We start from the raw sequence: 22,263 nt of genomic DNA, 5'->3' as shown, positions 1-22,263 counted from the left end.
GCTTGGGGCCTTCTGGTTGCTGCTCTTTCCATCTGAGCCTTATTGTTGTCCATGTTCCCAATCTCAGCCCAGGAAAATTTCAGCCATCTGCTTCCATTGTCTCGGTGACACTGCACCTGTTTTAGAAATAATCCAATGTAGGCAAATGTAGCAAGTTGTTTTTGTTTTTTTATGCACAAAAGAGTGAGTTCAGGCACGATGGGCTGAATGGTCTCCTTCTGGGCTGTAAAGGTTCTGTGAAACAGAAGTGTCCAGTTGGCCTGCTCCTAGAGGTGTTGGTTTGTGTGTTCGCCAGGACAACAGGGGTTTCCGGTTGTTCAAACAATGCTACAGGACCGTGAATATCCAATGAAGCAGAATATCCAACTAGTTTTTTTTTAAAAAGCCACAACAGAGACCAGCTTTTCTGAGTTACAGGCAAGTTGGCCGCTGTGTTTGTCTGATTGACGGTGGTGACTACACCTTGACGTAAGTCTCTCGGCTTGCGAAACACTTTGGAATGTTCCCAGGTGCAGTATCAATTCCAAGACTTCCTTTTCCTTCGCATGATTGCAGCTGAAACCTCTGACACATTCCTCTCTGTGACTCCAGGAAGGGCCTTTCTCAGATGAACGAGATTATCAAGAGAAGAATGTGCCCTAAATGAATCAATTCATCTATTGTACATGTACATTTTTAAAACGGGAGCAGTTTGCAATATGATGATAGCAGCCCTGGTTAAAGAGCAGACGTGAATTATTACAACACATTGAAACCCTTCCATTGCCCTGAAAAGGCCTGGATTAGAGTTGGAAGATGTCACTGTGAACACCTCTTTCCACGGGGCAGGAAGGCAAAATTGACCCTCATAGGCTTTTTATAATTATTCTACGTTTAAATCTGAGCACAACTGGAAAGATGGACAATGAGAGAAACGATAACTTGCAAACCATTGCGGCGGAGGATCTCGCCAATGGGGAATCCCACAGCAGATAGTTTACTTTCTGAAGATAGATCCTCCATTTCTTTTTGTAGTGACCTAATCTCAGAATTCTGTCACATCAGACGTTGTGTATAATGAAACAAATGCTGTAATTTGTATATAAAGGGGACATACGAAAAATACTCAGTGAGATTGAGTGAAAAGAACTCTTAACTTTGTGTATTTCAGTGCCAAGAGTGGAGTCACTGCCAGAGAGTTTTATATGTCTGGATGTAAACTAACAAACATTGTTGGGAACGTCACTTGTGGTGGGGTTTACTAAGGGTTTCCCACCACTAGTTAACAACACTTATTCACTTTTTTGGGTCCTGGGGAGTTTTTCACTGATTTAGCCCACACTTAGGGCGCGATCCAATTGTCATGCTGCACCTAAAAGTCAACTCGCCACAGAGAGGTGTGGCTAGTAAAAGCCAGGAGATCCTGGTCCCGGAATCTACCCGGCTCGCAAAGTCTCGTGAGATCCAACACAATCTCGCAAGACATTGAGCTGTAAATCCTGCCCATTGTGGGCGGGTTCAATTTTTGGCAAATCTCCATATTAAAGTGAGTCAGCTAGTCTCACATTAATGTGCTGATTCCAGAGGTACCTGAGGCTTTGCTTGGAAGAATTAGCAGGATGTTTGCCAATCTGGTGAAAGTCAACAAGTTTGCGGAATTTGAACAAAGGAACTTCTAGTTCGGAGGCAGAACCACAAGATCCCCATGCTATGGCTGAAGTTTGAGAAGATGCTCCTTTCAATTAACATGCAGGCAGTGCATGATCATTACACAGGTGGATGCCAAGGACCCCAAATACATGAATCTTCTAGCAGGTCATTATTTAATAGAATTTTAAGACTAGATAGTTGGATACTGAGGGATCAGTAGGATTGCGAACAGAATCATCCTGGATTTTCCTGAACATTCATTAAGATCTTCCTCACTCCGTGAATTATGCTCCCTCACTTCTGGGTATGTAGTAATTGTGCGCCAAAATGTCTGTCTTAACTCAGTGTTACACACACAATGTTCCCAATACACTGTCATGTCTGTCTTAACTCAGTGTTCTTGCCAATCGGCACTGGAGTCACCAATAATGTTGGCAATTTAATAATGATGCTCTTTAGAGTCGCCACGTATCAAATGATACCACCAAAAGGCTTTACCGGATATCGATCAAGGACCACACAACCAGTTAGTCAGTTCAAGTTCTCTGACACTACCGATTCTCCCCCGGCGATTCTCGGGCACCTGCAGGATTCCCGCCGCGCTGGTCCAGGGCCGTCGAAAGCGGCCCCCCCGGCGATTCTCTGGGCCCCGATGGGCTGAGTTCGGCCAAGTCACGCCGGCGTGGGTTACTCAGGTCCCACACAGCGGGACCTGGAAGGTGCGTCTGTGGGGATCGTCTTGGATGGGGGGCGGGGGGTTCTGACCCTGGGGGCGCCCCCACAGTGGCCTGGCCTGCGATCGGGGCCTACCGATCGACGGGCTGGTTCTGTGGGGGCCTATGTTCCTCCGCGCCGGGTCCCTGTAGGGTTCCGCCACATGGCCCGGGTTCCGGCGCGGAGGAGGGTACCCCCGCACACGAATGGAATCATGCCAGCCGTTACGCGCATGCGCGAACTCGCGCTGACCGGAGCTGCGGGGACCATCCGGCACCGACCAAGCCCCATAAGAAGGGGAGCATTCCTCATTACCGGGCACCGTTGACACCGGAGTGGTTTGCGCCCCTTTTCTCACGGGCGTGGGGACATAGCCCCATTATTGGAGAATCACACCCACTATGTGTATAACACAGTGAGTTAAGACAGACATGTCAGTGTGTTAGGAACATTGGGCGGGATTCTCCGACTACCTGCCGGGTCAGAGAATCTCCGATGGGCGGTATGAATCCCGCCAGCCGCTCTGACGCCGGCTGCCGTATTCTCTAGCGCTGGTTTTTGGGCGGGGGTGCCGTGCCGGTGGGCCGAGCATTCCTGGCTAGTCCTGCTGGCGCGAAATGGACATGGTCCATCCCGGCGGGACCTGGCTTGGAGGGAGGCTAGCGGTGTCCTCAGGATGGCGCGGGGGGTTCTGGCCCTGAGAGGAGCCCCCTCAATGGCCTGGCCCGCGATTGGGGCCCACCGATCAGCAGGCGGGCCTGTGGCGTGGGGGCACACTTTCCCTCTGCACCGGCCTCTGTAAGGCTCCGCCATGGCCGGCACGGAGAGGAATCCCCCTGCGCATGGGGAAGACCATGGCGAAGGCGGAAGGAAAAGAGTGCCCCCACGGCACAGGCCTGCCCACCGATTAGTGGGCCCCGATCGCGGGCAAGGCCACCGTGGGGGCACCCCCCGGGGCCAGATCGCCCCGCACCCCCACTAGGACCCCGGAGCCCGCCCGCGCCTCCTGCTCCCGCCAGTAAAGTAGGTGGTTTGATCCACGCCGGCGGGAGAAGCATGACAGCGGCGGGACTTCGGCCCATCGCGGGCCAGGGAATCGCCAGGGGGTGGCATGCCGACCGCGTGGAGCTATTCCTGCCTACGCCGAATCACCGGTGCCGGAGAATTCGGGACACGGCGGGGGCGGGATTGACACCGGCATGCGGCGATTCTCCAACCCGGTGGGGGGTCGGAGAATCCCGCCCAATGTTCCCAACGCACTGACATGTTTGTCTCAACTTGCAGCATTACACACACAATGTTCCCAACGCAATTGCATGTAATTGGTCCCATTAACCATTTAATCAACTGTGTTGATCTGCTGAATGTATAACAGAAATGCAAACAACAAATGGATAATCCCTCCAATCAAATCGTTCCTTTTTCCCCCCCCAAAGTTGCCAACTGAGAACTTGAAAAACTATAAATGAGCCAATTACGTGAATTGAGTAATTTCCTAACAAGCACCTAACTCCCATCAGAATATTCGAACTCCATCGCACTGTGCTTAGTAAGCCGAGTGAGTCCACAAAATGCTGTCGGTCTGCAGTGTTTTTTCAAAAGCTTTCATTGATTGAACCCACTCGCCTTTAATTAAATTAGAGGACGGTGTACACTTGTCGGGGAAAAGTGACCTTTTTGGTGGAGTGAGGAGAAAGCAAATAACAAAATAAGTTCTACAAGAGATTTGGAATTGTACCAATGTTTTAATTGTTCCAATTAATTTATGGCTCACTTTAGCTAGAGGGCAAACTTGAGAGCTGTCGGATTTCATTAGGGCATACAGCACCTGAAGTACAAACATATCTGGTATTAAACATTTTTATGGTAGCAAATGGAATTTGACATAAAGTGAGGTGGTTATAAACCTCCTGCAGCATAAACAAAGTGTGCCCCTTTTTCTCTGTGTTCATGGAATGTCGATGATTCTGGCTCGTACCCAATTGCCCTTGAACTAGGCCATAGCAGAGGGGCAGTTAAGAGTAAATCACATCTGCTGTGGATCTGTTAACCCTTTCAACAAAGATTGTTTTGTGGACATCACCTGTAACAAGTTAAGTACAATCACTGGGTCGGGCAGTAAGCATTTTCTAAAATATTTAATTGCTATTACCAAATATGAAAATTTTGAGCGGTTTTGTTTTGGTACTCAGACAATAAATGTGCTTTTGTTCTCTTACATTTTTTCAGTCGTGCCGTTTATGATATTTGACGCAATAAAAAAAGAAAATGCTGGAGATAATTAGATCAAGCAGCACCTGTGGCCAGAGACTCAGTAAATTGCCTGCCCCCCCCCCCCCCCCCCCCCCCCCCCCATGCTGGTGAGCTCCACTAAATCCCGGCCTATGATTCAGGCCTGTGACCAGTAGAACAGCATCCATCGTATTTTGCTTTCGTAGTGTAATTATTTGATGGTCTTGCTCTACTTTTTTAATAGTTTACACTGGGAATCGTCTCTTGCCTGCTTTAAAAGGAGAAAAGGGCAAATAATATTTCGAGTTAACCATGTGTTTTTCCAATTCCGCAACATCCCAGTAAAGCTGCTTTCTTACTGCAGGAGGAGAAAACAAACACCAGGAACAGTAGGAAACGCAATGGATTTCTCCATCCTGACCGTAACGGCACACCATCATCTCCACTGGTAAGTGATCATTGCAAATAAAAGATACATCTGTTCAAAACAAGGTCAGCAGGTGCTCCTGTCTGCCCTGCTCTGTCTAGCATTGGGTGAATGTTCTGTAGCTATCCCATTTCTCATCTATTGGCCATTTTGAAACCTTGCACGTCGATTACTGGCTCTCTGCGAAATTTAATTTCTGTCCAAGACCAAGCATGAAACGGCCCTCTCTAAACTTCTGATCCTTGGTTTTTGCTACATTAGCAGGTGCTGTAGTAATTTCTTACAAAAGCTCAATACTTAGTTATTGAGGTGTCCTGTCCACTCCTCCACTGTTATTTCTTTGCTCTTGGAGTCCTCCCGGTTTCATGTGCTCGTTTGAGGTAACAAAGCAGGGACAGCACAAACTCCTGGGGAGGGAAACCGTAAACATATTTTGAAAGAATGAGTTTATGTTATTTTTGCTCACAGAATAAAGCTTTCCCGAGGTGACCAAAAACACTGAAGTAACAAAACGATACACATCTTTTTTGCTTTGCAGCATCTTACAAATGGCTTGGGTTCAGAGGCATCACCCTACAGCCCGGTGTATGGAGTGGTGCAGCGAGCTGATGCCGATAAGGCCGAGGTGGTTGTGTATGAATGGTCAGTTAACCAGCTTAAAGAGGAAATGAACTACATTAAGGAGGTGAGATAGTCGATGTTCCAAGTTACTGTTCAGTTGCGTGACTGGTGGGCACTTTCTTGTCCAGTTTGCTAAAAACCTAGGAAAGGGTCCCAAGTGAGGTTGTACTTCCCAACTCTCTCCTGAGTTTTTGTTTCTTGATGCAGTCTAACTGCTGCACCATGGGGTTAGTCCCCTAGCTGAAGAGTTTGCACGTTCTACCAGTGTCTGCATGGGTTTCCTCCGGGTGCTCAGCAGTTCAATTCAGATGGGGGAAGGCAGATGAATGAGGAGATTGCTCAATCTCAGTGTGACATGGATCTGTGGTCAGGTTGGTGGCTGGAGTGTGCCAGTTTGCAGAGGAGGCAACATCCTCAAAAGGGAAAGTTCTGTGAAATCCTCAATAATATTTAAACTCCCGGTCCTGGTGCTCTACTTCACTGCTGTCAGTGGGAGCTTACATGGAAGGATTACACAGAACCCCTACAGTGCAGAAGGAGGCCCGTCAAGCCTGCACCGACTCTCTGAAGGAGCACCCTACCTAAGTCTGCTCCTCAGCCCTAACCCCGCAACCCCACCTAACCTGCACATCTCTGGACACTAAGGGGCAATTTATCATGGCTAATCCACCTAATTTGCTCATCTTTGGACTGTGGGAGGAAGCCAGAGCTCCCGGAGGAAACCCACGGAGACACTGGGAGAACGTGCAAACTCCACACAGTCACCCGAGGTTGGAACGGAACCTGTGAGGCAGCAGTGCTAACCTCTGTACCGTCCACTCTGCTTGCTGTGTGAAAATTGGTTGTTTGATTTCCTCCATCCCAACAGTCACTACACTTCAAAAACAAATTTTTGATTGGCTGTGAAGCCCTTGTGCTAAATAAATAAAAATTATTCTTTTTTTAAAAAATAATTTTTATTGGAATTTTTTACAGAAAATATAAAAATATAACAACAAGTATAGCAACAAGCAGTAATATGCAACTAACAGCCCCATAACACCCACAATTCCCCCCATACCGTAACATCACATGTATCACACTCCCCCCACCCCACCCCCCCAACAAGAGAACTTAACCATAAATTAAAATGAAAGAAATCAAATGTAAATATGTCCCAGTACCCTATCGTTGAGCCAGAAAGTCGAGGAAAGGTTGCCACCGTTTAAAGAACCCTTGCACCGATCCTCTCAGGGCGAATTTAACCTTCTCAAGCTTAATAAAACCCGCCATGTCATTGATCCAGGTCTCCACGCTTGGGGGCCTCGCGTCCTTCCACTGTAGCAAAATCCTTCGCGGGCTACTAGGGACGCAAAGGCCAGCACACCGGCCTCTTTCGCCTCCTGCACTCCCGGCTCTACCCCAACCCCAAAGATCGCGAGTCCCCATCCTGGCTTGACCCTGGATCCCACCACCCTCGCCACCCCTTCCAGAACTCCTCCAGTGCCGGGCATGCCCAGAACATATGGGCATGGTTCGTTGGACTCCCCGAGCACCTGACACACCTATCTTCACCCCCAAAGAACCTACTCATCCTTGTCCCAGTCATGTGGGCCCTATGCAGCACCTTGAATTGGATGAGGCTAAGCCGCGCACACGAGGAGGAAGAATTTACCCTCTCCAGGGCATCAGCCCATGTCCCGTCTTCGATCTGTTCCCCCAGTTCCCCCTCCCACTTTGTTTTCAGCTCCTCTACTGACGCCTCTTCCACCTCCTGCATAAGCTTGTAGATATCGGATATCTTCCCCTCCCTGACCCAGACCCCCGAGAGCACCCTGTCACTCACCCCCCTCGCGGGGAGCACAGGGAATCCCTCCACCTGCCGTCTAGCAAATGCCTTTACCTGCAGATATCTAAACATGTTTCCCGGCGGGAGCCCAAATCTCTCCTCCAACTCCCCCAGGCTCGCAAACCTTCCGTCGATAAACAGGTCCCTCAGCTGTCTAATGCCCACTCTATACCATCCCCGAAATCCCCCATCCATGTTCCCCGGGACGAACCTATGGTTCCCCCTTAACGGAGCCTCCATCGAGCCCCCCACTTCTCCCCTATGTCGCCTCCACTGCCCCCAAATCTTGAGGGTAGCCGCCACCACCGGACTCGTGGTATACCTCGTGGGAGGGAGCGGCCACGGCGCCGTTACCAGGGCCCCCAGGCTTGTATCCCCACAGGACGCTCTCTCCATCCGTTTCCATGCTGCCCCCTCCCCCTCCATCACCCACTTACGCACCATTGACACGTTGGCCGCCCAGTAGTACCTCGAGAGGTTGGGCAACGCCAGCCCCCCCCCCCCCCCCCCCCCCCCCCCCATCTCGACTCCGCTCCAAGAAGACCCTCTTCACCCTCGGGGTGCCATGCGCCCAAACAAATCCCATGATGCTGCTGGTCACCCTTTTAAAAAAGGCCCTAGGGATAAAGATGGGCAAGCACTGGAAGAGGAACAAGAACCTCGGGAGAACCATCATTTTGACGGATTGCACTCTGCCCGCCAGCGATAGCGGCACCATGTCCCACCTTTTAAGTTCCTCCTCCATCTGTTCCACTAGTCTGGTGAAGTTAAGCTTATGAAGAGCCCCCCAACTCCTGGCCACCTGCACCCCCAGGTACCTGAAACTCTTCACTGCCCTCCTGAAGGGGAGCCTCCCAATTCCCTCCTCCTGATCTCCCGGGTGCACTACAAATACCTTGCTCTTTCCTAAGTTCAGCTTATAGCCCGAGAAGCCCCCAAATTCCGCTAACAGTTCCATCACCCCCGGCATTCCCCCCCTCTGGGTCCGCCACATATAACAGCAGGTCGTCCGCATACAGCGATACCCGGTGCTCCTCCCCACCCTGCACCAGACCTCTCCACTTCCCTGACTCCCTCAACGCCATGGCCAGCGGTTCAATCGCCAGTGCAAAGAGCAGGGGGGACAGGGGACACCCCTGCCTGGTCCCACGATAAAGCCTAAAATACTCCGATCTCCTTCCATTTGTGACTACACTCGCCATCGGCGCCGCGTAAAGCAGCCTCACCCATTTGATGAATCCCTCCCCAAATCCAAACCTCTCCAGCACCTCCCACAGGTACCCCCACTCAACTCTATCAAACGCCTTCTCTGCATCCAGCGCCACCACTATCTCCGCCTCCCCCTCCACTGCCGGCATCATGATAACATTGAGCAGTCTCCGCACATTTGTGTTGAGCTGCCGCCCCTTGACAAACCCTGTCTGATCTTCATGAATTACCTCTGGCACACAATCCTCTATCCTGGTAGCCAGGATCTTCGCCAGCAACTTAGCATCTACGTTAAGGAGCGAGATAGGCCTATATGATCCGCACTGCAAGGGGTCCTTATCCCGTTTTAGGATCAAAGAGATCAGTGCCCGCGACATCGTCGGGGGCAAAGCCCCCCCTCCCATGCCTCATTGAAAGTTCGCACCAGCAGGGGACCCACCAGGTCCGCATATTTTTTGTAAAATTCTGCCGGGAACCCGTCCGGCCCCGGGGCCTTACCTGACTGCATTTGCCCGATCCCCCTGACTAGCTCCTCCAACTCCATCGGCGCCCCCAGCCCCTCTACCAGCCTCTCTTGAACCCTTGGGAAACATAGCCTGTTCATGAAGCTCTCCATCCCCTCTCTCCCCCTCGGAGGTTCCGACCGGTACAATCCCTTGTAAAAGTCCCTAAAGACCCCGTTTACTTCTGTCCCCTTCTGCACTACATTTCCACCCCCATCCTTCACTCCCCCAATTTCCCTAGCCGCATCCCGCCTACGGAGCTGATGCGCCAACATCCTGCTCGCCTTCTCTCCATACTCATATACCGTGCCCTGCGCCCTCCTCCACTGTGTCTCCGCCTTTCTGGTGGTCAACAAGTCAAATTTGGCCTGCAACCTGCGCCGTTCTCCCAGCAACCCTTCCTCCGGTGCCTCCGCATATCTCCTGTCCACCTCCAGAAGCTCTCCCACCAGTCTCTCCCTCTCCTTCCTCTCCCTCCTTTCCCTGTGGGCCCGGATGGAGATCAGCTCCCCCTGGATCACTGATTTCAGAGCCTCCCAGACCATCCCCACCTGGACCTCCCCCGTATCATTGGTATCCAGATACCCCTCAATGCTTCTCCGAACCCTCTTACACACCTCCTCCTCCGCCAGCATCCCCACATCCAGGCGCCAGAGCGGGCGCTGGTCCCGTGCCTCCCCGATCTCCAGATCAACCCAGTGCGGGGCATGGTCCGAAATCGCTATGGCTGAATACTCGGCATCCTGCACCCTCGGGATCAATCCCCTGCTCAGGACAAAAAAGTCTATCCGGGAATAAACCCTATGGACGTGAGAGAAAAAGGAATACTCCCGCGCTCTCGGTCTCCCAAACCTCCAGGGATCCACCCCTCCCATCTGGTCCATGTATCCCCTCAGCACTTTGGCCGCCGCCGGTCTCCTACCCGTCCTTGAACTGGACCGGTCCAGTGTGGGATCCAGCACTGTGTTAAAATCACCCCCCATGATCAGGCCCCCTGCCTCCAGGTCCGGGATGCGGCCCAACAATCGCCTCATGAAGCCAGCATCATCCCAATTCGGGGCATATACATTAACCAGCACCACCTTCTCTCCCTGCAGCCTACCCCTCACCATGATATATCTGCCCTCCTTGTCCGACACCACCTCAGCCGCCTCAAACGCCACCCTCTTCCCCACTAGAATCGCCACCCCCCGGTTCTTCGCGTCCAATCCTGAATGATAAACCTGCCCCACCCACCCCTTCCTCAGACGGACCTGGTCCGCCACCTTCAGGTGGGTCTATAAAAATTATTCTTCAGTGACAGGCTGACATATGGATAGAAGTATTGAAACCTGGATTTATAGGAAAGAAATGGGTTAAACGCTGCTCTGTTCGACACAATCTGTACAGAAGAAAGAGCTATTTGGTCGGCACAGCATCGTGGGCTGAAGGGCCTGCATTGTGCTGTACTGTTCTGTATTCTATATTCTAGCATCTCTTTATCTTTTTCAAATCGTGAAAAAGACTTTCACATTTAATGAATTACTATTGAAGTGCTTTCGCTGTCGTTGCTGCACGTCAATAATCATTTTGCTCGCAGCAATGAGATAAATGGCCATTTAATCTGTTCTCAGTAGTGTTGGTCCAATTCCAGGTGCGAGATGTGTTGGTTATTGCAGGAGGTTTAATGACCCCCTTCCCACTGGTTTTCCTTAACTGGGGAGGATCTGTGCCTCCAGGGGAGGTGTTCTGTGAGTGCAGCGTACCTGGTTGTAGAGTCATTGTAATGTGTTTGTGAATTGGTGTGGAGACATCCAACTGGGATGTCCATCCACCAGTTAATAGGGTATGTAGAGCGGTGATCAAAAAATCCTAACCAGGGGATTATACTCAAGAGTGCACGTTTGGAGATACAGCTAGAAAACAGCAACGCTGATTCTCTGACCGGGGCGTTCTGCGGGTGTAGATTCGTAACTTGCCTTTATTTCGGAAAAGGCCCAGAGAAAATCATCGATGTTTTACTGTGCAGACTGGGCGATTAGCTTGGAGGGTTTCGGTGGAATTCTGTCAGTTTGATGTATTTGTTTGCTTTATATTCAGGTGAGGCATTCACTGGAGAAAGTCAGACAACAAATGTTTGGTGAGGTTAGTGGAATGAAGGAGAAAATACAGGAGCTCAAAAATGAAATGGAGGTAGGTTGGACTGCCTGTCAGTTCATCATTTTATGTGATCATTTTACTGCAGACTACTATCTACATACCTGCTGATGTCATGAAGAGTATTAAACCGCTTAGTCATTAAGATGAGATCTAATTATTGATTGCGAAAAGTTCGTGGAATGCACAAATCAACAGCTCATTTGATTTCAATGAAAATATAAATCTGGAGAGATGTCAAACCAGTTCCAACTTGCTATCTCCTATTTAATACTATTGCCAAAAATCAGAATTTGATTCCCAATTCAAAAAAATCCAGCGTGTGTTCATAGTCATACAGTACAGAAAATACCCTTCGGCCCATCGTGTCTGCACCGGCAAAACTATGCTAAATCTACACCAATCCCACTTCCCAGCACTTCGCCTTGAGTGTTATGACAGTCCAAATGCTGATCTATGATTTTTTTTTTAAAGCTTGTGAGGTTTCCAGCCTCTACCACCCTCCCGGGGAGTGCATTCCAGACTCTGTGTGCAAACACTTTTCCTCAAATCCCCTATAAACCTCCTGTCTGCCCCTCAATGACTGTATTCTCACAGTCAAGACACTTAATAATTTCGCTCTTTAGCTATGCTTTAATTAGCACCTGAAACCATGAATAAATCAATAATCTTACCAGTTTCCCCCCTTTTGGTTCTTCTGAAACTAATTGAATGAATCACAATTAAAATATCATGCCCGGGCGCAGTGGGTTAGCCCTGCTGCCTCACGGCGCTGAGGTCCCAGGTTCGATCCCGGCTCTGGGTCACTGTCTGTGTGGAGTTTGCACATTCTCCCCGTGCTTGCGTGGGTTTCGCCCCCACAACCAAAGATGTGCAGGCTAGGTGGATTGGCCACGCTAAATTGCCCCTTAATTGGAAAAAATGAATTGGGCACTCTAAATTTTAAAAAAATAAATAAAAATATCATGCCGGTACAGGCTTGAAGGGCCTGTTCCTGTACTGTATTGTTATTTTGTTCTTTAAAGTGAAAAAAGAAAAAGAAAAGCTAAAAGGAACACAGTCACAGTTGTGTTTAATGGTCCCTTGTTTAGGAACAGCCTTCAACACTAGAATGGGCAATCCTTGAAAGAGTTACAAGCATTTTAAGCTAATAGTAAGAACCGCTGATACCTTGTAGAGGTATTTGTCTAAGTGAATACATAGGCACCATTTTAGGGCTTCTTGACATTCTCTTACAGATATATTTAGTTGTCAGAAACATGACATACATAGCAAAAATGACTACAAAGAACATGACTAAATCTTGCACCACAGAGGCCCCCAAGGACCCTAGCCACCCAGTAGTCCAACTCCGATAGGTGTTGGACTCAGGTTGCTTGAGTTTTGCAACTCCTGATTGTGTTTTGCCAAATCACTGATCCCTTTGGGGTTACGTAGAATGTAAGTACAACATTCTGATCCAATCAGGGCATATGTCTCACCTTTCTCGGCGAGAATATAATCGAGCAATTTGATTTTGCAAGGCCACAGAGCTCACATTTCAGATGAAATGTTGAACAGGGTTGCAGAGGTGTCAATAGTTACCTTTTGTATGATAGCTGCATGTTATTAAACTCTTTGCCCACCTTGGCATCACCATAGAAAGTAACAAAGCGAAAAACCTGTCACATGCAGTAATGGCACGTTTACTTCTTTGGACTGATAGTTTGTATCAATAATTGGTCAATCTTGACGTCTCACATCACTGTCTTAAGGCCTTATGTTCTTTCTCTCTTGTCAATTTTGAGTATGATACTAAGACCAGGTCCTGGGATGAGCTTTTGATCCAAAATTGACGATAAAATTATAGTGAGTTGCCATACAAAGATTATGTGTTGACTAAACTTAAATAAATGTCATTTCAACTTGTGAGTAAAGTATAATACGCTTCCAGTTTTCACGGGTGAGATCTTACTCTTCCACCCTTATCTCACTATTAGTCTTGGTCACTTTTTGTTTCTAGCTCTTGAGTGGGGTGATCTGTGCAGGGAGAAAATTCACTTCTTTGCTTTGGTTTGGGATTCCAGTTTTCTCTTCACATAACTTATGTTAAATTCCAGTTTATTCCATAATCTATTGTAACTTGAATGTGATCTCTGAATAATTGGATTGACACCCCTTTCTCTCTGACGTTCCCCATTTGCAAATCATCACTCAAATATCATTCAAAATAACATCATGCATGAACTTAAAATATTCTCCACCTCTCCAAATTGTCTGTATCCGTCTTGTGGATACTCCTCACCGGGTTTACTTGCTATCAGGCCTTTACTTGTTCTTAACCAAATAATTTAGCCCATCACTTAAATCGTGCTCATTTTGACAGGTACCAGTGTGTTTGATTCTATTCCAATTATTTTAACATCCGCTTCTCTATGAAATATGTGTGAGGGCCTTGATCACTTAATGATGTTGTTTCCCTCTGTTGGCTCCCTTGACCATTTCAGGCCATGCTGTTTGTCAAGTAGTGTGCAAGGATGGGGCCTGCTATTCAATGCATAACTCATCTGCGCACGTACGCAGTGCACCCAATGTCATACCAAACATTCTTGAACCTTTTGTGACCTTATCAAGAACTCGAAAGTTGTTGCTTATCTCTCCACGTATGGTCGGGATGGCTTGGGTGGTGGCCAGAGTATCAAACTTTGTTCTCTTAAATAAAAGCACAGACAAGGACACAAGCATTACCAAGAGAAAGTGTATCAATACTAGCCACCTCGAGATTTTCCCCTTGATATTAATGCCAGATTGAAATATTCCATTGAATTGCGCCCAATATTCTAATTCCCATTTCATGTTCTGATTTCCAGTCTCAATTGTTTACCCTCAATTACTTAATCCTATTACAACCATGAGCCCTGGAGAAATCTTGCAGTCCAATAAAATATCTTCCATGTTTAAAACAGAAATCAAACATTTCCATTAGATTCCAGGCAGTAACATTTTGATTGCTTGTTCTTTGTCTTAAATTACATCTTTTTTAAAAAACGTAACTCAAGGCCATAAAACATAGGAATAGAACACTCGGCCCATCGCGTCTGCTCCGCCATTCAATCGTGGCTGATATTTTCCTCCCCTCCGTTCTCCTGCCTTCTCTCCATAATCCCTGATCTCCTTGTTAATCAAGAACTTATCTATCTCTGTCTTTAAGACACTCGGTGATTTGGCCTCCACAGCGTTCTGTGGCAAAGAGTTCCACAGATTCGCCACTCTGTGGCTGAAGAAGTTCCTCCTCATCTCTGTTTTAAAGCATCGTCCCTTTAGTCTGAGATTGTGTCCTCTGGCTCTAGTTTTTCCTACAAGTGGAAACATCCTCTTCACCTCCACCGTATCCAGGCCTCACAGTATCCTGTAAGTTCCAATAACATCTTATACATCCGTGCTCTTGTATTCTCTCCCTCTCAACATGAATGCTAAAATTGCATGTGCCTTCCTAATTGTTCACTGAACCTGCACATTAACCTTAAGAGAATCATGAACAAGGACTCCCAAGTCCCTTTGTACTTCTGATTTCCTAAACATTTCCCCATTTAGAAAATAGTTTATGCCTCCATTCCTCCTTCCAAAGTTCTTAACCTCACACTTTTCCACATTGTATTCCATCTGCCAGTTCCTTGCCCACTCTCCTAGTCCTTCTGCTTCCTCAATACTACCTGTCTCTCCACAGATCTTTGTATCATCTGCAAACTTGGCAACAGTGCCTTCGGTTCCTTCTTCCAGATCATTAGTGTATATTGTGAAAAGTTTTGGTCCCAGCACAGACCCCTGAGGCACACCATTGGTCACCGGCTGCCATCCTGAAAAAGACCCCTTTATTCTCACTCTCTGCCTTCTGCCAGTCGGCCAATCCTCTATACATGCCAGGGTCTTACCCTTAACACCATGGGCTCTTAAACTATTTAACAACTTGCTAAATTACATTGTCTTTCAACATTCCAGAATTGTCCTAAATTCAAACAACAGTGTTGTTGACTTTCAGATTTTTATTAATGTCCAGTTCATCTCTTCTTTGTCTTAAGTTGCAGGATCTCTTCAAAAGTGGCTTTGTTCTCATGTCCATGGATACCAGCTAACTGCGAATCTTGTTCCACTTGCAGTTACCTATAAAGTAAAACACAAAACATCCATCCTGCTTGGGGCAAAGTGGGTTAATTAATCGGAACATATCTGATAATTCAAACTTAAAATTTGTAATTCCCAATTCCTGGTAAAAATATAAATAGATCTTCAGCTGTTAACAGGCAAGGGTTAGTTCTCTGCTCGTTTGAGAAAAAGGTGGAATAAAGGTTTTCACCTGGACGTCATTACATCACCACCTCTCTTTGTTTCGACCTAAGGTGAAAACATAATCAGGGCATCCCTTTTCTTTAACAATCGTTACTTTACACTCCGATCTCAGAATTTTTTCTGTCTTTCTTCTTGTGTCAGTTGTGTTAGGAATAATTGTTTTTTCAACCTGACAAGAAGTTTTAACACGAGATCAATCCAACACAGAATTCGTTATAATCATTTTGTATATCCCAAATTCCAATAAATCGTATTAAATGAAAATGATCTCACTCGTACATGTGTGAATTTGTGTCCGGATTAAAATTCCCACATGTTGATCACAAATATCCTGGAATCCTCTGGTCAGAAAAACATGACTCCAGGTTCTATTAGCTGTTTGCTCTATGATTACAATTTCAACAGAAAACATCAACACTTGAAACAGACGCACACGAATATCATTCACACACAAGCAGCGAAACATATCAAATGCTTTAAAACAACAAACGAATTGCGTCAATGTCCTTTTTGTTTCTATTGTAACATGCCAGGAATGTCTGTAATTAAAAAAAACTCCAGACAAGGTTAATTCCCCATAAAGATAAACTTTAACGATGACATGACTCTACGAACACCCACATATTAATTTGCTTGTGAAGTTCAAACAGTTAATCATCAGCCTTCTCTCACTGCTACAGATTTTTAAAGAGACAAAGGAAAGTTCAGATCTCAAAGATATTTGCACCCAAATCTGTTATTACCTCTGTTCCCGAATGGGGGTGATGCGATAGCACAATAAATTCTCCTATTTGTTCCAAATTCCTCTGGGGCGTGCTTAAAATTTCTGCTGTTTTTTTATAAATGTTTTTTATTGGATTTTTGAACAAAGTATATTTACAGTTATGTACACAGAGTAAAAAATATATATGTAGAAGAGAAGAAATCACACAAAAAAAATCCTTGTAGGATATTATGCACTAGCTCAACAACAGCAACTCTGTACAGTTGGTAATATAATTTATAACACATAAGTAGGCACTTGTTTGTGTGGGGGGGGGGGGGTAGAAACTGGGGAGGTACATATACATTTGGGTGTCGGAGAAACCCTTGCATTAATTATGTCAAAATTTCTGCTTTTATCTGCCGTCGTTGAGTTCCCATGAATCAATACTTAAAACCCTATATCAGGTAATTTAGACACATAGGTTTCTGGGCAATTTAAAAATCATTCAATTGCCTGTCGAAATAGTTAACTTCTCTGCTCCAAATTTATTTTCCTGTATCCTTCACTTTTTTTTCCTTTGAACCAATTTAATTTTAGTTACTTAACCAAATTTGAAAGAAATCTTAACATTTCATATGTAGCTTGTTTTGAAGAATTCAAAGTGGATCATTGCCAAACTGCAAGCTATAATCCTGACTTTGACTAGACAATACAAGCTTGTATATCTCTTGTCCTGATATGTTCACGCAGTGCTTTCAATTGGTCTTTTATGTGTTGTTTTCCCTCAAACCCTTTTGATATCTTTCAAGGATTTCCAGCTGCTATTTCAACTCCGAATTAGTATTTTCTAACCCTGGGCCTCAAGTCATAGACTATTCTCTAGACGGGGGGATCGCTATATATATATCTATCTATAACACTGTACTATATATATATATATATATATATATATATACCATCGCCAGGCACCTGCCTGTTGCTGGTACTTGGACCTATTTCAACCTGGATGTTTTTGTAAGGGGTGGGTAGGAGGTCACCTGACTCTAAACGGCTGCAGACGTTCATAGAATTTACAGTGCAGAAGGAGGCCATTCGGCCCATCGAGTCTGCACCGGCTCTTGGAAAGAGCACCCTACCCAAGGTCAACACCTCCACCCTATCCCCATAACCCAGTAATCCCACCCAACACTAAGGGCAATTTTGGACACTTAAGGGCAATTTATCATGGCCAATCCACCTAACCTGCACATCTTTGGACTGAGGCTCTCTTACTTCGGTTCTGCTGATCCGCTGCCCGGTGCCTTGGTGTCGTGTTCGGTCTCTTCCTCCTACCACTCGTGGCTGGCTCGCCAAATTGTAGGGACTCTTATTTCACCTTCTGATGAGCGTCGATAGTCGGGTTGATTGGAGGTGTCAAGAATACAACTTTATTGCTAATTATTCACTTGAATAAAAACGAAATTGCCCCTTAATTGGAAAAAAATGAATTGGGTACTCTAAATTTATTTTAAAAAATGAATCAAACATTGGCCATTACTTAAGATTGACTGGTGTCCACCAACGTTAGCTCAGTGTCTACATGTACAGTCTCATGAAAATAGGTTTCTCACGCCACCGCTGGCCGTAGACCTTGCCGTAACTAATTAGTTGATACATTCTTATTGCTGAAAACACTGAAATACAATTGTCAGTTCATTATAGGAAACATTCACTGAATCAATGTCTAAGAGTCAAGAAACTAGAGTTCAATAGTTACTTAATTTTCGGAAACAATGACTGTTATCTCACAGTCAAGACACTTTTAATAATTTCACTCTTTAATTATGCATTCAATTATCACCTAAAACAATCAATAAATCAATAATCTATCAACTACCTGCATGTTTCTCTTGGATTGCCTGATGGTCACTGTTCTTTGCTCCAGTCCCTTGAGCTGTGGTGTGGCTACCTCGCTAAATGTTCTATCCACACAACTCTCAGCTTTGCGGATGTGCCACAGTGCGCCCAGCTGCCGATCTAGCTCCGCAAGTATCTGCAGTTGGGGGCACTTGCTGCACGTGTGGTCATTTAGGATGCTGGTATCATCCATGAGTTCCCACATATAACAGGTCATACATTCCACTCGGTTGACCTCACCTGCCATGTCTTAAACTTAAACATACTTTGGGCGAAATTCTCCGTTTGGGAGACTAAGGCCAGGATTCTCCGATCCCGCGGCCATGTTCTGACGCCGGTGTCAAAAGCGGCGCGAGCCACTCCGGCGTCAACGGGCCACCAGGCTCGGGTATTCACCCCTTCCTAGGGGGCTAGTGCGGCATCGGAGTGGTGTCCCCTGCTCCGGCGCTCGGAAGCCGGCGCGTATTCATGCATGTGCGCCACGGCTGGGTGTCCTGTCTCCATGCCGGCCCCCAGGCAATATGGTGGAGCCCTACAGCGGCCCGGTATGGAGGAACATAGGCCCCCCATGGAACTAGGCCGCCCGCCAATCTATAGGCACCGATCGCGGACCAGGCCACCGTGGAGGCCCCCCCCCACCAGGATGGCTACCGCAGCCAGAACTCCGAGGTCCCGCCAGGTGGGACCATATGTAACCCACGCCGGTGGGTCTCGGCCAAACTCGGTAGGCACTCGGCCTGTCGAGGCCCGGAGAATTGCCGGGGGGGGGGGGGGGGGCGGTGCTTTCAACTGCCGCCTGAGAATCAGCATCGGAGAATCGGCCGGGTGGCATGGCGTGATTCCCGCGTCCTCCCAGCGATACACCGACCCGGCGCAAAGTCGGAGAACCCCAGCCTAAGTGTTGTCGCCGGGACTGAACTACTTGCGGTTTGCAGTTCCGTTCGGGGGCTATTCCCAGAGCAGTTCAGGACATGATAATAGCCCAGCACTCTGCCCATGTGAATTGGGAGCAATTCACATTCCCGGTGGCATTAGATTGGCTGCGGCCAGATTTGGCGCTGGGAGATTGACAAGCTGGAGCTGCTTACAAGCACTCCACTCCCCAAAGACTCTCATTCCAGCCAAGAAGATGGCTCCGCGAAGAGCAGCACTACACTTGACGGAACTGGATGCGGTGAAGGAGAGGCGGGACACCTCTTCCCCGGGGTGTGCAGGAGGCTACCGCTATCGGTCTTCAGGCCGACCTGGGAGGAGGTGGCTGAGGCACTCACCAGGCGGACTGGCACGCAGTGCCGCAAGGAGATGAACCACCTCCTTAGAGCAGCTCAGGTGATTCACCACCTCTGCTCCCCTGGCAACACACCTGTCCCTCACTCCTCACATCGCACCTCCACTGCCATCGAGGCCCGTCAAACCCACCTGCTGGCATCTCCCTCACATCCCACCCAGCGCCAAACCCCAAAACCTGCATTGTCCTCTTTGGCCAGGTGCCTTGCACACACGTGCCACCAGCTGCAGACCCTCGGAGAGAAAGGGGGAGTTGGGTTGGTTTGCCGGAATGAATGGAGGAGGGGCAGGGGTAGATTTGAATGGCTATGGGGATGGGGCACCACTTGGAGTTGGGGGGTGGGGTTAGAGTTTGGAGCGGCGGGAGAGGTGAAACAGGGTCGCGGAGCTGCCGCTGGCCAAGCCTCTTAGTTGGCAAATCTGGAGGTGATGAGGTGTCCCCGTGTTTGGTGGCCCTGGAGCGCACATGTTGGGCATCCAGCTGCATCAACCTGGGTTCCACGCCAGGATTTACTTGCCCATCCTCCTCGTCAGATGCCTGTGTCCTTCATCCTCCTCCAGCATGTCGCCCCTCTGCTCTGCAATGTTATGCAGGATTTCCTGTTTTTGTTTCAGACTCCAGCGACTGCAGTAATTTACTTTTATAAGTGGGGGAGCATTTTAAATTGAAATTATGGCATTGAAGTTGATTCCTTTCATATTGGCTTCCGCAGCCGGTTTCTGATCACCGAGTAAGCAGCAGCTGGACATGACTGCAAGGCCTTTTAACTGGGTGCCCGGATTAATGAGAGATGCCAGTATTGTGGATGGAGTAAATGGAGTGCCAAGGTTCTCCCAGGTCAAATGTCCCAGCATGATACCTGGCTCAAAATTATGGAGACAGGTGGGCTGTAATGTCGCTTTGTTAGTTTGGATTTGCACCTGTAGCCAAAGATAAAGGATGAGAGAGAAGTGATAGGCGTCTCGGCCTTGAAGCACCTCATTAATACGATTGCTGACTGCAATGGTGGACCACGTGAACACACTTCGGTGAGCGATGCTGCTCAGCTTGATGGGAATCGAGTGCCACCTGCTGGATTTGTCTGGTATTTCAGTTGCTAAAGCCTTTTGGACGTTTTTCTCCAGGCTTTTGAGTGCAGGTTTACACACAAGGGAGAATTTAGTTCACAGCCCAGTGTCTTTGTTCGCCAAGGTGATTAGTCAGCAATGATATAAATGGCTCGGATCGTGAGTGCTGATCCACGCTACTGAATAGATTGAGACGGGATTCGTCCAATAATCCACCATCCTGGAACTCTGATGCGTTGTAACTAATGGCCAATTGAGCAGCGAATTGGAATAAAACCTGCAGTAATGGTGCTGAGTCACTATTTGTTTTAATTTTTCCAATTAAGGGGTAATTTAGCCTGGCCAATCCACCTACCCTGCTGTGGAGGGTGAAACCCATGCAAACACAGGGAGAATGTGCAAACTCCACGTGGACAGTGACCCAGAGTCGGGATCGAACCTGGGACCCCGGCACCGTGAGACAGCAGTGCTAACCACTGTGCCACTGTGCTGCCCAGTCAAATTATTCTTCGACAGAATTCCCCCTCTCCACCCCAGAATCTCTCCACCATCTTGAAGGACAAATTGCATCAACTCCCGTCACACACCATTTTGATTTGGAGCTCCATAGAAGAATCCAGAGAATCCCTCCAGTGCAGAAGGAGGCCATTCAGCCCTCCGAAAGAGCATTCTACCTCGGCCCATTCCCCAACCCTTTACCCCTAACCCCATGCATTGATCATGACCAGTCCACCTAACCTGCATATTTTTGGACTTCTTTGGAACTATGAACAGTATGGTGACACAGCGCTGCCTCCTCAAAGCGCCAGGACCCTGGGTTCAACTGCAGCCTTGGGTGACTGTATGTGTGGAGTTTGCACTTTCTTTCCTTGTCTGCATAGGTTTCCTCCGGGAGCTCGGGTTTCCTCCCACATTCCAAAGATGTGCAGGTTTGGTGGATTGGCCATGCTAAATTGCCCCTTAGTGTCCAACGGTTACAGTGATGGGGTGGGGGAGTGGGCCTCGGTGGGATGCTCTTTCGGGGGTCGGTGCAGAATCGATGGGCCAAATGGCCTCCTTCTGCACTATAAGGATTCTGTTTTATTCTATATCTAGAGACGAGGAGAAATTTTGTCACCCAGAGAGTGGTTGGCCTGTGGAATACGTTACCACAGAAAGTAGTTGAGGCCGAAACATTGTTCGCTGGATTCTCAGTTCCTGAGACCTTGAGTGAAATGAAAAATGAAAATCGCTTATTGTCACGAGTAGGCTTCAATGAAGTTGCTGTGAAAAGCCCCTAGTCGCCACATTCCGGCGCCTCTTCGGGGAGGCTGGTACGGCAATTGAACCGTGCTGCTGGCCTGCCTTGGCCTGCTTTAAAAGCCAGCAATTTAGCCCAGTGTGCTAAACCAGCAGGATTTGTGGACTTCCACGACAGCAAAACTGGCGCTGACACTGGACCGTTTCAGCGACCGTTGAGGGGCTAGCACCGGTGCCACGTGGAACACAATCTATTCCCATGAGAAAGGGTGCCAGACGTGAGATTGGCACTCAGGAGGCTGACAAGCTACAGCCGCATATACACAGTTCACTCCCCACACACACCATCCCAGCCAGTATAAAAACTGGTAAGTCATGCTACAGTTGTATAGAACCTTGGTATGGCTGCACTTGGAATATTACGCACAATTCTGGTTGCCAC

General features: G+C 47.8%; 1 protein-coding gene across 2 annotated transcripts in view; it reads left to right on the top strand.

Annotated features, from left to right (window-relative positions):
* Positions 1-22,263, top strand: part of LOC119974374 (myocardial zonula adherens protein) — a 92,145-nt gene that overhangs the window by 37,465 nt on the left and 32,417 nt on the right. For both annotated transcript variants that reach the window (XM_038813169.1, XM_038813168.1), the window contains exons 3-5: positions 4,940-5,023; positions 5,541-5,687; positions 11,243-11,335. In XM_038813169.1, coding sequence (XP_038669097.1) covers positions 4,940-5,023; positions 5,541-5,687; positions 11,243-11,335 — 324 coding nt within the window. The remainder of the gene's footprint in view (positions 1-4,939; positions 5,024-5,540; positions 5,688-11,242; positions 11,336-22,263) is intronic.

The sequence above is a fragment of the Scyliorhinus canicula genome, chromosome 12, assembly GCF_902713615.1.
Source record: "Scyliorhinus canicula chromosome 12, sScyCan1.1, whole genome shotgun sequence".
Lineage (NCBI taxonomy): Eukaryota > Metazoa > Chordata > Chondrichthyes > Carcharhiniformes > Scyliorhinidae > Scyliorhinus > Scyliorhinus canicula.
Note: the sequence above shows the minus strand (reverse complement) of the source record. Positions and strands in the feature narration are given on the sequence as shown.